Genomic DNA, 12,337 nt, shown 5'->3' on the forward strand with positions numbered 1-12,337 from the left:
TCTTATAGACGGTTGATTCCTCATATTGTGCGGCCAACCTCGAGACCAGGGTAGTTGTCGGGGTTGTTGCTTGGCCTTGGGTTCCAACGGTGTTCTCTCCCCTGTCAAGGCCGTCTTCAATTTGTGTCTGCCAAGTGGTGTCTGCAGGTTGGTGGAGTGGGCTCCGGCGAAAGTTGTGCAAGGCCCTGGCCTTGCGGCAGCGATGACGTCTGCTGACGCCGTTCTTCCTCCTTGGAGGCATCGTCTATTATTTGTAGTAGTGGTTATTTGTCTACAGTGGTGCCACTAGGTCGATGGGTGAACAGCTGTGGAGTATGTGGTGACGCCAACAAGCGGAAAAATTATGCCTCCATTCTCTGCAGAACTTGCATCGACGCTTTGTGTATTGGTGTCAACAAGGCGACGGCAGATGATATTTTTATCCTTGTTGGAAAATTTTCATGAAGGCAATTTTTTTGTAAAAAAAATAAGGATTCTTATATGATTCTGGTATAATTTTTATGAAGCGACATAGCTTGTCCATGATTGGACTGTTTTGTTATTCTTTATTTATCCTCTGTGATCATATTTTCAGAATCGCCTATGCAATGACATTCATGATTGCTTCACTTTGTACTGCAATTGCAGTTTTCGATCAACACTTAAAATTTCTCCTAGGCTTTCAATATGCCTCCTGGCAACATCACGGAGGAGCATCTGTTTTTCCTCTGTAGTGGTCGCGGCCTCTTCGGCTGCTCTACAATTCAAAACTATCTAGCAGACAGAACCTAGCAGGAGGGCCAAACCTAGAATTTACCCGTTATCCTGGCAGAAAGGTGCGGCTGGAACCTTGACCCACGAAATATCCTACAGGTGCAGTGGTCCAGCAACTGGGTCGCTCCGAACCGCACCACTTGCATCTATAGATGTTAGGGATGATGCGATGAGTTTTCGTTGGGCGCCATGATTTTCTTCGCACAATCTGTGCTTTTCCGTTTCCAATTTTGCTTTAAACTTTAGCACATGGCTCAAGTATATCATATCGATTGCACTTTTGCTATGATTAAGTATGCTGTTTGACACGGCAGAGAGATCGCGCCTGTGCGTCTTCATCTAGTCATTTTATACCCCTTAGAAATATAGCACCAGCAGGAATTCCATTTTCCTTCTGTTTTGTTGTTTGTCAGATAACATACCATCTGTCTATATTTCATAGTATGCACCCCCTTGCTGCTGGTTTCTGAAGGTGCAATATTTCCTTAGGTGACTTCGGCTGGTCAAAACAGTTTCTTGGAGGCCACAACGTTGGTTGGACATGGACGATGCTGACTTTGGCGACATCACCGATGTCCCAGCAGAAGCGCAAGCCGCTCCAAAGTTTCGTCCGAATGTGCGGGCAAAGCCCCGAAAGCCATCCATGCCATCAAGACCTGTTGTACCCAATCGTTCTGTGGAAACATCCAGTGAGAAGGTTGGAGCTCTAAGCCAAGATAATTTGTCTCAAGGACTTTCTGCCAATCAGGAAATTGCATCTTCAACCCTCCTTGGTAGTGAAACGATTTGTGACTCGGAAGCTCGCGAGGTTACTGTTCACACACATTCTGATGATGTGCTGACAGTTTCTGCTGTAGATACGATGTCTCATAATGAAGATCACAACGAAGGTGAAGACCAGAACAATGATCTGTGCCAAAAATCTACAGATCAGGAAGCCACTACTGGTCCAGACACTTGGCCGCCACATGTTAGTCTATATATTAACAGGTTTACAAATTTATTAGGATTTTAACTAACTTTTCAAATATGATATGCTGATGCTCTACTTTTGATTGTTTTTAGGATATCAATGGTACTGTTGATTTAGACTCTCAAGATGGGCTCATAAATTCTCATACTGATGACACCCAACCAATCTTTGGAGAATCTTCAGGTGTGCATTTCATTTACTTGAGGAACTTCTTTTTCCATGTGGCATCTAGTAGTTCAAAGAACCGATAACCTTTTGGTTTGTTGCATTTGAGAGTTTTTTCTTTGTTTTTTCGGGAAACCCTTATATTCCAAATTGGCGTTGTTACCAGAGGGATTGAACTCTAATATGAAATTTGCTTGAAATCTTCTACCCCCTCTGATCCTAAGAAAGTGTCGGAAGGCATACTATAATTATGTTTTGCAGTAAACCCCTTTCAACTTAATCAAAATAAGAACAACATAACAACTTCTGCTTGACCACTAGGCTCACAGATTTCCTCAAGATTGTAGCTCGAGGGTCTATTTGCAAAATCGCCTTTCCGACAGTCTTTCTGGATTTGAGGGAGTACTTTTTCTGTTAGTTGAATGGACGATTTTTATTTACTGTTAAGGTAAAATAGGTGACTGGCGTTGTCACACTTCATACTAATTACAACCAGTGTGCCATCAGGCTTCTATCCCGCTAACTCCAGCAGCTAAAAACCAGCGAACCGTGCATACTCGCAACAAATTTGTCCATACGCCAACAAATTAAAACTGATCTCCCTTTGAAATAGCCAAACGGCTTTGCCTGTGGATCCGCTAGACCGTTCCCACGTATCAGTGCTCCCGAACAAAGTGGCACAAGTCCAGGATAGTGGCACCTGACGCCTCCCTATTTTATGAAGAGAAAAAACAGAAGATACAGAAATAGAGGTTACCCTCCACAGTGAGCAAGGTCGGGGACACAAGCTTTGTGCTGTTGCTGGACACATGTTGCGGTGTTATCGGTACAGGGACAACTCAATAAATCGGGCAAGTAATGGGGCTTCACGCCGTGCATGGTGAGAGCATGGCCATCTCTGCCAGCCAGCGCTCATTGCCTTCTTTTCCTCTAAAAAGAAGACGTCTACCTACTCTGGACCTGGCCGTCCTAGTGGACACATCTTCTCTGACGAGAAGAACATGAAGATGGGCCCAGTCTTGGCCAGTGCTGATGCGGGTCAGACCGTCACCGGAGCCGGACTTGCCATGGAGAATTATTTCCGTGTATACGGTAATATTATACTTTACCTGCATACCTGCATGCAGCTCCTTCTAGGGAATAACACGAGGAATCGGTCTATGGTGGTCAGGGACGATGTGAGGTCCCAGCAGTAGCATGAATTTCTAATATCACTAAGGTTTGTTAGGCGTCTTTGCAAAACTTGCAATCGCTGATGGCGAACATTTTTTTTTCAAGAATAGCCAACGGCGAACATGGTGGTCTGGTGGTTCCGACTGGTGTTGAAGCAGTCGATCATGCCTGCCAGTGGTGAAGGATCAGAGTAGAGCTGGAGCTGCTGGATCTGTTCCGCTTCTCAAGCTTATCAACGTGACAGAACTGTTGCCCCCTACCTGACTGCCTCCATCACATCTCCTGATGAATAATCTTTACTATTAAATTCAAAAGCGACCGTGGTACGTCAAGAAAAACCAGCTATAGAGGCGACCCACGCACGGCAAAAAAAATCGGCATAAAACCTTAGGCGTCTCCTCCCGATGGATCAGCAAGAAAAAAAATCGAAGGATTAAAAGACTCGTATCCACGTAGAAGTAGTAGTTCTAATCGGTCTGCGTAACAAACAAAGCCAGATCGGTCGACCTACTGGTTCGAGTTCGGACTCCTATCCACTTCAAAACCCATATATACGCCATCCTAGAACGTCACCGTACGTCTAGACGGTCTTTTTGATCTTGCGCGGTCGCTGCAGCGTTGTTGTGCCAGATGGAGATGCCCATCCATGGAAGAGACCAATCTTGGATGGAAGGGTAGAGGCTGTGCAGGACTAGAACGTGCCACGCCATGTATACCGCTGCTGCATGCCAATCGATCGCCGTGTGAGGCTACAACGCGCATGCATGTATGATGCTGCTAGCTGGGTGGTGTTCCTGTTGTGCTTCTCTGACTCTGAGGACACGAGGCAGAAGTTGGAGCACGAAAGGAGAGTATGAACAAGAGAGGAATCGAGTTTAAAAATTCTCTCGCCTAGGGAGCAAAACGCCTCCACTCAACGAGATTAGACGGCGCATTTCGCTATGACCATAGACCACTCATGCCTACCTCTCTGTTACTTGTTTTTTCCATGGACAATTGAATATCTCAAACTTTGAAATAAATAAAATGGCTATGTGCATCATCAGAGGCTGAGGACGCCCCATTTCGAATAGAATATAGCTCTCGTTCTCGAGCTACGTTCAGAAAAGTTCAATGTACTTGGTACCGGTAATGGATGATACTTACATTTGTGCGAACCGGTAAAGCCAAACAAACTTTCATTTTCATTTTGTAACATATATAGTCTATTAGTTTGGGTTGCTAAATCAGGACTGTTGGCAACGGTGCCCCGAGCTATTATCGTTAGAGAGGTTTACGATTTCCTCGCCACCTTTGCTGCTACCTACCCTGGATCCAAAGTTGATTGATGGGTACCCCCAAATGGCATGGCGTGTCTTTGCCGACGTGGTGTTCGCGTGTCGTGTTTGGAATTCGTTTATGTCGCCTTGTGGTCCCTTGTGTTGGGGTGTGCCATGTTGTTTTGGGTCTTTGTTAGGCTTACCTATGTGTGGGTTTGCTCTTTGTGTGGACTTGGTCCCATTGTGTAGGTTCTCGCCCAATTTTTCCCTAAAAATTGAGCACTCTCTTCTTAATTAATAGATGAGGCAAAAAATTTACCTCTATTTTAAAAAAAAATTCAAGCAGACGTTATGGCATGGTAAATTTGTCAACAGGAACAAAATTTCAAAAGGGTCACACACAAAACTCGATAGCCACTAAGATAAAGTAAATGCAAGGCGATATTTGTCGCAACCCAGTCACAAGTTGAATGTGATACATATATCAGAAATTATTGATGTTTTGAGCAATGAATCTAGGTCTAAATTTGTCGGACCGTGGCAGCGCACGGGTATTGACCTAGTTTATTCACTTATTTCGTGGAGACATTTCTATTGTTCAGGCTCTGATTTCGTGTGTTATTTAGATTTTTGTTGCATGCCAATTGGGTTTCAGAACTACTGGCTTCAAATATGGATACTTTCCAAAGTTCAATAAAAACAAGAAAAAGGGCCTAAAGCTCTACCTTCCTAATAACATGTTACGAGGTATATAATGGTCATCTTGTTTGGTGAATCTTATATCATCTCTGAATATTGCAGTTGTTTCTAGCTTGTAACTTATCTTTTAGTTTCTGTTTTTCTTCAAGCATGATTTTTGCGTAGGCTACAAAGCACTGTATGCCAAGTACACTCAACTCTGGTTCTGCAAAACCTGATCTATATTCTCATTAAACCTACTTAAATAGGAGGTCGAGCTAACGGTATACTATTTTGACTTCCATGTGGACCCAAAAAATTATTGTTTTGTAGTGTCTTCAACATTAGTCCAGTAGAATGGATGGTCTTGAGTAGGAAAAACTGCATGTTTTCGTAGCCATCATGGTTTTTGAGTCGCCGTATAGTCGCTGTATAGTCGCCGAGTCGGCGCGGCGTGGGTGGGTCGCGCAGGCGACTTGACTCACTGGGCGAGTCGCACGACTTGCTGGCTCGCTGGCGACTAAACAGCGACTATACAGCGACGGCTGTTAGTCGCCGGTCGCTTCTGCCTGGGATTTCAGAGAAAGAGAAGTACAGGGAGAGAAAGGATTAGAGCTACAGAGGAGAGGCTCGAGGTGCCGCTACTCCTCGCCGGCAGCGCAGAGGAAGGGGATGGTTCGAAGGGAGATGCTCGAGCAGGGGCCGCTCCTCGCCGGCGGCGCAGAGGAAGGAGATGGGAGAGCCTCGACCACTCAGCGAGGCTGGGTGCGGGAGTGCTTCTGGCTGGCGGCTGAGGCTGGCTGCGGGAGGATTGCTGATGGGATTAGGTTTTAGTGAGGGGTGAGGCTGGGAGAGGGCTAGCTGGGCCGTGTTGGGCCTGGTCGGTATGGCTGACAGGCCAACTTTGTTCACATGCATCAATTGGCTGTCTGCTGTTACAAGTTTGATGCTATAAAGATGGAAAAAACTGCTAGTACATGCTAGGCGACTTGGGGCGACTATACAAGCCCTAGTCGCTGAGTCAAGTCACCAAGTCACGAGTCTCAGCCTCGGCGACTTGACTTGACTCGGCGACTCAAAAATCATGGTAGCCATGATCTTAATTAGTGAGAATTCTCGTGATGGCTTGCAAAATTTACTTATCACATAACATGAAATCATATCTACATAGATGGTGGTGGAACTAAATTGTGCAATTAACATATTGATATCAGTGCCCTGACTATTCTATACTGAGGTGAGGACAAAAATTAACTACCTCCGATACAAAACAAGTGTCGATGATTTAATACAAACTTTGTACTAAATCAGTACTAAAACACCGACACTTATTATAGATCGGAGGGAATAGAACTTATGTAGGAAAAATAATGCTACTGCGCTGTGCATAAACTTGTCAGAATATATCAGAGGCAAAGCCGACAATGTGAATTTTGACACAAAAGACACCAGCAACCTCACTTCCAACAATAACACAAGAATTGAAGAGGACGAGCAAATATGGTGGGTGTGTACGAACTAAATAGAGAGAGTCTAGACAATATAGCGAGGAAGATAGCCCGGACATGAGGGTTCCCTTGTGATTGTTAGCTAATACTCCAACATTAATTATGATGCAGTTGGAAAGTCACATGTTGTTAGCTAATACTCCAACATTAATTATGATGCAGTTGGAAAGTCACATGTGTCACATATGACGCACATGCTTGCGGCATCCACGCATGGGTTCATCCAGAATAGTGTCGACAGGCGCACCGGGGAGCTCATCGAGGTCGCTTGCACATTGCTGCCAGAACACATCATCGTCATTCCAGGAGGCCCTGCCAGCTCGCTTTACAACGGTCCCTTCTACCAGGAAATGAGCGACCGTTTTTTTGTCTCACATGTTTTCAATGGGAAAAGAAGCTGAGGGGGACGAGGTATAAGTGCACACCTCACAGCTCATTAAACACAAAACTTTTGGTAATAAAGGAAACATGAAAATCTAAGGGGAATTAGGATACAAGCTTAAAAAACACATGCCAGTATGAACCATACAAGGAAAAATATGTGATTAAGAAGTTATATTTTTTTATTTCATTCTTTCACATTTTAGAATAAGTTTTTGAATTATCCCTGAATTTTCTATATTTCAATGAATTTCTCTAAATTCCCATTGGTTTATTAGTAAGAGTTGGAGAAGACCAGATAAATGGGGTGAATTTTGTAGGAGATAGGCTTGGCGAGAGAATGGGAAATATATCTAGATATAGTTGCATGGTGGTTAACGAAAAATTTGTAGAGGAAACACATATGTGGCGTAACATAATGTAGTTAAAAGGTACATGTGTGTCATACTTGACACCGGTGTTTGTTAAAAAATATATTATTATTCCGTGGCAACACACGGGTATTCAGCTAGTTTTGTTTAGAATCTGCATTTGCTCAAATTTCATCGTTTTTGGTGGATTTTTCCTTTCCATCATGCCATATTTTGATTATTTTCCCTTACAATTCTAGTAATCTTAATTATCATTTGTTCTGCAGGTAACGATGTTTAGTTTGAACTAGTATAAACCACAAGTTGTCAACACATTGGTAAAACATAAATTGCGAATTGCTTCAGTACTTGTATGATTTCATATGTTCCCAATACCCTTAATGTTCTAGGAAATAATATAGAACGAAATATTACATGCTTCTTTGTTATCAGTTTACAATTTTTTTTCTCTTCAAATTGTGAGGGATATTAATTGGGCTACCTTGAATAATGGCCACTCTGACCAGAAAGTATCTTCTGAGTTGCTGTCTGGATTTATTACTGTATATAGCTTTGACTACTTTTCCTGGTTCTTATTTTCTCATAGTCGGCACATATTTCTGGTACAGCTGAAGCCACTGCTAAATTTCTACCTAATGTTCGAAGGAAAAAGGGCAAACGCAAATCAGTAACATTTGTTGTGCCGGATGATTCCGAGGTGGTCGCTCCAAGATATACCAATTCTGAGGACCATAATGACATAAGGGCTGATGAAAATTTGAACACCTTGCCTCAGCAAACAGCTCAAAAGGTAAGTCTGCTGAAATTTGTAATTGTGATTAGATTTTTTTCAAAAACTACTCTTACATTGTAATTTTTTTCAGCATTGTCTTACTGAAGAGCTTTCAGATGATGGGGAATATACTGACAAGGAGAGTCAGTACCGTGAGGGAGCACTGTCAGATCATGGTGTTAAAGAACAACCAAAATTGAGTGCTGAAAAACTAGATTTATCTATGAAACTAAGAAACAGGAGAAAGGAAGTTGGGGTATCTGAACATATTACTGATGATAATTTTGATGAAGACTATGCTGAACCTTCAGCAGCCGAACAAGATAATGATAGTGGTGATGAGTACACTGCTGGAGAAAAGCAGAAGCCACAGAGGAAGTCGAGGGAGAAAGATCCAGATAAAGAATCTGTGAGGGGTTCGAGGCGCACCTCGAAGAATTTAGCTGCAGAAAAGGCAGCACAGCAAAGCCAGCAAAAAAATAAAAGTGGAGGACAGTCACGTGGTCGTAAAAGAGCCTTGAAAGATGCATCGACAGAACAGCCTGGGAAGAAGCTTACTCACAGAATTCGTCAAAAAAGAACAAAAGGTATCTTGCTAAAATAACAACGTCACCCAGATAAAAAGCATCAATTTTACATAATATAAGCTCTTAACTTATGCAATTTCGGCCTACGTAGTTTCAGAAGTCCAAACCTTACTGGCAAAACCTGATCATGAGATAGATCGCATGAAGCTAAGTGTGATGCATCTCAGGTTGTTACAAGAGGCCAGAGAGCGTATTCAGGTGAGTTGTGCTTCTGAACGTTTATTGGTTCTATTTATGAAACATTATTATGCTGTCGCCTCATGATTTTGTTTTTGCTCTTCCCAGAGTAAAACAATTCCGTCAGGACCATCATTCTCTAATCAAAGGTGTGCTCTTTTATCCACTTCAACTATTATGCATGGATATTTTCTCTTCTATCGTGTTTAATTGTCATTTCTTATTTTCTATCCAGATAGTGTAGTAATATGACCAGTCGTTGATAACAATGCTGCGATTGATTTGCGAGCTTTCTATTTATCATGTAGATATTTCACTGTTTCATAGAGGTTATTTTAACCAGCTCTTCAATCACGTTTTCTACTGACATTTTCCCCTTCCTGTTCTTTGTTGGTGTTGTTTCACGGCAGCTCATTGTATGGAGATACGGATGATTTTGATCCTTTTGGAGATAACTATGTCAATGACAGAACAGAGAATGATGCGCCAGAAAATGCAATCAAACTGAATTACCATTCCTACATGAACAGACAAACACGGGCCAGATGGACAAAATCTGACACTGACTTGTTCTACCAGGTATTTAGAAATCAACTACTCAGGAAACTATTTTCATGTTAAATATACCTTTTTTGTGCTGACGTTTAGGCTTACCTATCTATGGAAACTCAACTTTTTTTTATCGGTTCTGGTCCAGGGAGTTCAACAGTTTGGTAGTGATTTTGCAATGATACAGCAACTATTCCCTGATAAGTCCCGTGATCAGGTGCGGCAAAAGTTTAAATCTGAGGAGAAAAAGCATCCAATGCAAGTCCACGATGCTATACTTCATCGATCGAAAGGTTAGCAATTTCTTTATAACTGGACCAGCCAGTATTCTGATCTGTGATTGTGCTTAACTTAATGCTTATGTTTTGCTACTTTATGCAGATAATGTGTATTTAAAACAAGTAATCAAACAGCTCAACATTGAAGATTTGCAGAGAGACATCAACAGTACAGATAAACAGGAGGTTGCCTCAAATGTAGGAGACACTGGAAATGAGGTTTCTTCTGAAACAACTTGCACAGTATTTAATACTGAATTATTTCATTAACCTTTTTTTTCTGTATTTCTGTTTTGAAGAATGCGTCTCATGTCATCAATGAGGAGGAAGACAATGGTCCCAACTGGTCAGATGACGAGCTGGGCACGCACCAATCTGAGGTCAAAGAAGGCGATCAAGCTTCTGGAAATGCTGATGATGATGACCTGGATGTTTTTGATTGGTACTAGCACGATAATCATGCAGCTGAAGTAGGATCTCATCATTCTGTCAATCCTGTGAGCAAAGGACTTCTCTTTGTCAAATAGTTTTGCTCGCGGGCTTACTGAGTTACTGATGCGTCACGGATGCAAATAGCACATTTTTACGTAGGATACAAGTTTATTTCAGTTTTGCTCTTAACAATGTCCAAAACCAGAGGCTGTCGACAATATGTTGCGATCTGAGGGTACTGAATTTTGAACCTTTTGGTCACCTATCATAAGGCATATTTAGATGCTTACATATCTGCAACGTATCTCATGCAGTCTGGGAGTGCTACTGTTAATGAGGTGACATGGTGTAGGCTTCTGCTAGTTGATGCATCGGACCGATCCATTGAAGCTGTACTCTGAATAGTTGTTGCGAACACTCAAAAAAAAAAAAAAAGTTTTGCTTTTTCTACGGTGCAACTTACTGTTGTACTTGAGTAGTTGTAGTTTTTTTCTATATTGCAACTTTTTTGCTTCCTGATAGCAGGCCTGGCGGCAGTTGCTATTTTTCTTCTGGTTTTCTGATTATATGCCTATGGAATGAACTGCTGGATGCGCTCCTTTGGTAATTTTGAATGTTCTTATAGGGGTCTTACTTGAGCATTTCACTGATTTATTCACCCAGCACAAAGTACCCAAAGGGGGAAAGCGTGAACGGATATTTTGAATTGTGTGCAGTTAGACTTGATGGTTTACTTCTGACAAATTGATATCTTATTGCAACATAATATACTCATGAGAAATTGTTATTTGGTGTATACCACCAGGATCACTCTAGTATGTGGTCTTTTTGCTAGTTAGTTACATGGTGCAAATATGTGTTCTGTTATCTTTCTGTCTTGGGAAGCTGCTTATAGTTGGGATTGATATTTGGTTCAGGATCAACTAACACACATGCTGTTCATTAGCTCTAGAGCTAGACTCGGGGCATGCTTTTTATTTTGCTGAGTTTTAATTTCTAAGTTATTTTCTCAGAGCTGGAAAGCGTTGTTTCTAATCTGATTTCATGACTGCCAGAAAAGATCAGAGTACATACTTTAGTTCATGTATTGCTTCCTCTATTTGTATTCATATATCACAAGGTAAGCCGTATGATTTCTGCCTCTTGACTGGTCCGGTGGTTGCTACGTCATGGCCACAAGCATCTTCTCATAGAAAAGGACTCGTGTGCAGGGTGATCAAGTGATGGTGATGCCACTGGTCACAGTTGCCCAGTTCAATTTCGCTCAAATTTTCCAATGGACTGTAAGTTTTTACAGCAAGGGTCCTCATCAGTCATGAAAGTGCTTTCTGTGTTTGACCGATGACCAATTGTGCCATGTCAAGTCAAGTCAATGTAAACTCTTGAATGATTGCTTTAGATGCATAAATAGGAAAGAGAGCAAGGATTGGGTAGATCTTTTACCAATTATAATTCACAAATAGGAAAGAGAGCAAGAATTATAATTCACAAATAGGAAAGAGAGCAAGAATTGGGTAGATCTTTTACCAGGATTTACAGTTTAGACTAACTGAAGACATCTTCTGAATTAAAGGACAAATAAATTTCATTGTTATCGCAATTCCTCTATCTAAAACCAAATTTCAGGATCCAGTTTTCAGGACACATATTGGCAACTTGGCCACTCATGATCGAGTGACGGATCACGCATGCTCCTGTGCATAACGATGCACAATGGCAGACCAAAGATATGCTTTTGTCTACACACCACCTGGTATGATGGTTTGAAATAGGTAATATCTTAATGAAGATTACAGTAAACTTGATGGCACAAGAGATGGCCTTAGCTATCCAAACCTATGTTGCAGGCATAGTGAAGTGGCAAGCATACGGCGCGGCGCCCAAATCGGTGGGTTGGCACACATAGATTTATAGTCCCGATCGGTGGGTTGGCACACATAGATTTATGGTCCCGATCGATGGGTTGGCACACATAGATTTATGGTTCCGATCCGGCCATTTTGGATTGTTCGCCAATGCAAGTAAAAAAATTAGAAGCACGGTATAAATTGAGATTTGTATTCAAATTTTGTTGTACATTTCAAGTTTAAATAAAAACAACTGAATTTAAACTACGAAATACCCTATTCGCCATAGGCTGGCGAGCGCGACGGCCCAACTTCGCCGTTGTTCTTCGCCCGCTGCCGGTACTAGGCGGTTGACGGTGAGGCCTCCGCAGCTGCTCATCGCTGGATCATCGCAACCACCGGCTCATGGTGAACTCGGCGTTCACGGCGAGCCG

At 42.2% G+C, this 12,337-nt stretch overlaps 1 protein-coding gene across 2 annotated transcripts; it reads left to right on the forward strand.

Annotated features, from left to right (window-relative positions):
• Window positions 1-855: 855 nt before the first annotated feature.
• LOC124668121 (transcription factor TFIIIB component B''-like) lies at window positions 856-10,481 on the forward strand. 2 transcript variants are annotated; one of them, XM_047205314.1, is made up of 11 exons: window positions 856-1,526; window positions 1,599-1,723; window positions 1,819-1,909; window positions 7,870-8,051; window positions 8,125-8,620; window positions 8,712-8,818; window positions 8,906-8,946; window positions 9,208-9,376; window positions 9,495-9,639; window positions 9,728-9,843; window positions 9,924-10,481. In XM_047205314.1, exons 1-11 carry the CDS (start codon window positions 1,295-1,297, stop codon window positions 10,071-10,073), a joined length of 1,854 nt encoding a protein of 617 aa, XP_047061270.1. In that variant the 5' UTR covers window positions 856-1,294; the 3' UTR covers window positions 10,074-10,481. The 2 variants fall into 2 exon arrangements, with proteins under 2 accessions (XP_047061270.1, XP_047061271.1); XM_047205315.1 differs by having other exon boundaries at window positions 1,611-1,723; window positions 9,205-9,376.
• The last annotated feature ends 1,856 nt before the right edge of the window (window positions 10,482-12,337 follow it).

The sequence above is a fragment of the Lolium rigidum genome, chromosome 6, assembly GCF_022539505.1.
Source record: "Lolium rigidum isolate FL_2022 chromosome 6, APGP_CSIRO_Lrig_0.1, whole genome shotgun sequence".
Classification (NCBI taxonomy): Eukaryota; Viridiplantae; Streptophyta; class Magnoliopsida; order Poales; family Poaceae; genus Lolium; species Lolium rigidum.